Source organism: Sinocyclocheilus rhinocerous, unplaced genomic scaffold (genome assembly GCF_001515625.1).
Source record: "Sinocyclocheilus rhinocerous isolate Xijiao unplaced genomic scaffold, SAMN03320098_v1.1 scaffold1592, whole genome shotgun sequence".
In the NCBI taxonomy this organism is placed as follows: Eukaryota; Metazoa; Chordata; class Actinopteri; order Cypriniformes; family Cyprinidae; genus Sinocyclocheilus; species Sinocyclocheilus rhinocerous.
In genome coordinates this window covers 17486-21173 of record NW_015654054.1, presented here as the reverse complement: position 1 = coordinate 21173, position 3688 = coordinate 17486, and the positions used below count along the sequence as shown (strand labels likewise).

At 43.5% G+C, this 3688-nt stretch overlaps 1 protein-coding gene across 1 annotated transcript; it reads left to right on the top strand.

Moving 5' to 3' along the window:
* The first annotated feature begins 1518 nt into the window (after positions 1 to 1518).
* Positions 1519 to 2301, top strand: LOC107716605 (GTPase IMAP family member 4-like). Its single transcript, XM_016523102.1, has one exon. The coding sequence runs from the start codon at positions 1519 to 1521 to the stop codon at positions 2254 to 2256; it is 738 nt and encodes a 245-aa protein (XP_016378588.1). The 3' UTR covers positions 2257 to 2301.
* The last annotated feature ends 1387 nt before the right edge of the window (positions 2302 to 3688 follow it).

Sequence of the window (3688 nt, the reverse complement as noted above, 5' to 3'; positions counted from 1 at the left end):
GGTTATTCACTCCCCCACCTACAATTCCTGCCGGACCTGAGACTCGAACCCACAACTTTCTGGTTACAAGTCCGACTCTCTAACCATTAGGGCACGACTGCCCCCATATACCAGGGGAGCCCTGCCAAAAATGTGTATTTTACATGTAGGCTATTTTACCCTCCAGGACGCAGTTCACTTCATTTCATTTACTTCTTTCTGATAAAGTGCACTCAACTGCCATATACTATATAAGGATTAGTGTATGAGTGAACAAGTGAGCGATTTCGGACACAGCTTTCGAGTCAGAGAGAGTCAAGTAAGTCTGACAGGGGGGGAAAATGGATGATCCTGTTACCACAATCAAAATGTTACTGTTGTTAATGAATTTGCATGTCATTCTTCACCTGAAAAGACATAAATAAAATGAAATAAATAAAACGAATAAATCAAAAGAGGCTGTGGGTGAAGCCGTTGCTGCTATGGGGAAGACGGGCCCCCTACTTGAATTTATGCAGATATCTGCAGTGGGAAGATTTACAAAGCTTTCAAAATTTTGCTCATTTGGTCCCTAATCAGTTTCGGTTTGTCCAGAAACCTGCCATTTTTAGGATAATTTGCTAAGCGCACACATCACCTACTCGCAGTCTTGCCTCATCGCCATAGCAACGGTTCGTAGCCAGCTCAGATTTCGTCAGAGTTTGTTGTCATTTGTTGGAAAATCATTTCACACTGCTCAGACATTCCACAACCCAACAAACACCGATTGAACATGTTCAGTCGGGTGAAAACAAACTCTGACCAACGCCAACAGATGCCAACAGACTTGTCTGTTGGTGTTGGCATTTGTCTGTGCGGTGTGAATTGGCCTCGTTGTTGCCAACTTCTTTCAATGAAAAGTCGCTAAATGTCGCTAGATGACATCATTTGTTAATTGGAATATTCATGACATCATTGCGTCATATATGCCTTTTACATTTATTTGCCTCTCTGTGCTCACATACTGTATTTTAATGCAGCCAATCCGCGATAAAACTGTTTTCATTTATATATTTTTCTCTCTCTGTTGTCAGACAGTGGGATGCATGAAATAATGACTGAAACGCGGCCCATTAAGACTACATAACCAGCTCTCCCTTCCAAGATGTTAATCTGCACAAAAATCCTGATTTATAGTCGAGTCGTCGTCTGATGAAATCAAATACACATAAGATAAAGACAATGGCTGTGCTATGATTTCGGCTATATTTGCATGTAAAATAGAGTTAGAAGCGACAGAATATCTATTTTAACTGAAAGCACTGCTCCTCACAGCCGCTTGCTGAACAGAGCAGACGCAGGGAGAGGCATGTGCGTGCTGGGAAAGCAAGACCTCACACTCGTGCAGCAGCACCGGCGAGTCTCAGAAATGAAGAAGGTTTGTCCAAGATGTCGCTATGCGCTTTTTTGAGAAAAAAAAAAAAAAAAGTCACTAGAGGGGGCTTAAAAGTTGATAAATCTAGCGACAAAGTCACAAAGTTGGCAACACTGGTTGGCCTCATGGAACAGCAGCAACACAGCGTTTCCTTGGTTACCGCTGTAAACAAAGCAGCGCTTACAGTGTCAGAAAGACGATTAGTGCTCCTGGGAAAAAGTGGTGTTGGCAAAAGTGCAGCTGGAAACACAATACTGGGACGGAAAGAGTTCACATCTGCATTGACTTTATCATCAGTAACCCGTGAATGTTCAGCTGCTCACACCACTGTTTCAAACAGATCTGTGACTGTAGTTGATGCTCCTGGATTCTTTGACACAGAGATGACACATGAAGAGTCAATGACAGAGATCATGAAAAGTGTTGATTTATCCAATCCTGGACCGCACGCTTTTCTCATTGTGTTTAATGTAAATGCAAGGATCACTGAGCAGGAGCTACATATTATTCAGATGATTGAGATGATGTTTGGTCAGGAGGTGTTAAAATACTCCATCATTCTCTTCACTCATGGAGATCAGCTAGATGATGTGTCCATAGAGGAAATCATTAAGTGGAGCAGTCGATTAAGAGATTTAGTTGATCAGTGTGGAGGTAGATTTCACGTCTTCAACAACAGAGATCAGAATAACAGAGAGCAGGTGAATGATCTGCTGCAGAAGATTGACACAATTGTAAAGCAGAATGGAGGAGGACACTACAGTAATCAGATGCTTGAAGATGCTCAGAGAAGAAGAGAGGACACCAAAAGAGAAAGAGGAGAGAAAACAGCAACAAAAACAAAGTCAGGAAAGTGTCTGTAGTTGATACTCCTGGATTCTTTAACACACAGATGAAAACTGAAGAGTTAAAGACGGGAGATAATGAGAACTGTTTGTTTAGTCTTTGACGGCACACTTTTCAGTTGTTTGGTCAGGAGGTGTTAAAATACTCCATTCATGGAGATCAGCTACAAGAGACCATAGCGATACTCATTGAGGAGAACAGTAGATTAAGAGCTCTTAACAACAAACACGCTCCCTCCCTCTTCTCTCAGTTGGCATAGACTAGCACCTGCTGCACAGACACCATTGATTTTGCGCACTCTCACCTCCTTACCTTCCTGATTGTCTTCAATTTAATGTACATTTTGAGTATTATTTCCTATGTTATCCTCCTTGTTTGTTACGCTCGGGTTCAGATGGAAAAGATGTTTATCGCGCTGTAGCATCAAGACAATGGGTGTCAACCATTTGATGTCATCACGCAGGATGTACTGCCACACAAACAACAATGGCGGCCTCGAAGTGTAAGGATGTTTTCAAAGTTTATTAAAAAAAACAAATTATAACATCTTCACATCGATCAAATGTGTAACGATACGATTTATCAATGCCACGCTTAAAATATCGAAACGTAGTATAAATAGGCACCTTATTTTGGCACTGTCCACATTTTCACGCAATGTCAGTCTATGCGTTACCATCAACGCGTGCATTCTCGTTCAAACTCACCTGTCAGGACTGATATTAGGATTGTCTGAAGGCACAAGGTGAGCATAAAAGACGCTGTGAGAAGATGACGCTAGAAGTTTTCTGCGCGCAGTGCTGTGCACACACAGACAGCTGCATCAGACAGCACGCAAATCCTCAATTAAGTTATCTTCAGCTTTTTTTTGTGCTTGGATAAACAAATGCAGACAAAGTTACATCAAAATGCGTGTCTTGACGAATATCCTAGACCCATCCTCTTGTGACATGTCATCCGTCTAAACCTTTCTGCAAGAGCTGCTGTATAAGGGGCGCACCCCTTCCATGCTCAAAGTCTATGTGGCAGCCATTGCGATGAATCACACTCTTCTGGCTGGCCAGTCAGTTGGCAAAAACAACCTGGACGCTAAGTTCTTGAGGGGAGCTTGGAGGCTAAACCCACCTCGTCCTCACACTGTGCCGACATGAAACTTATCCATAGTCATTATGGCCCTATGAGGGCCTCCCTTTGAGCCGCTCCAGTCGGCCAACTTACGGCCCCTGTCGCTTAAGACTACCCTACTTCTGGAACTAATGGCGCTTTTCCACTGCGTGGTACGGCTCGGCACGGCTCAGTACGGCATGGCACGGTTCGGCTCGGCACGGTTTGCCACTGTTTCTGCAAGAGCTGCTGTATAAGGGGCGCACCCCTTCCATGCTCAAAGTCTATGTGGCAGCCATTGCGGAGAATCACACTCTTCTGGCTGGCCAGTCAGTCGGCAAAAAC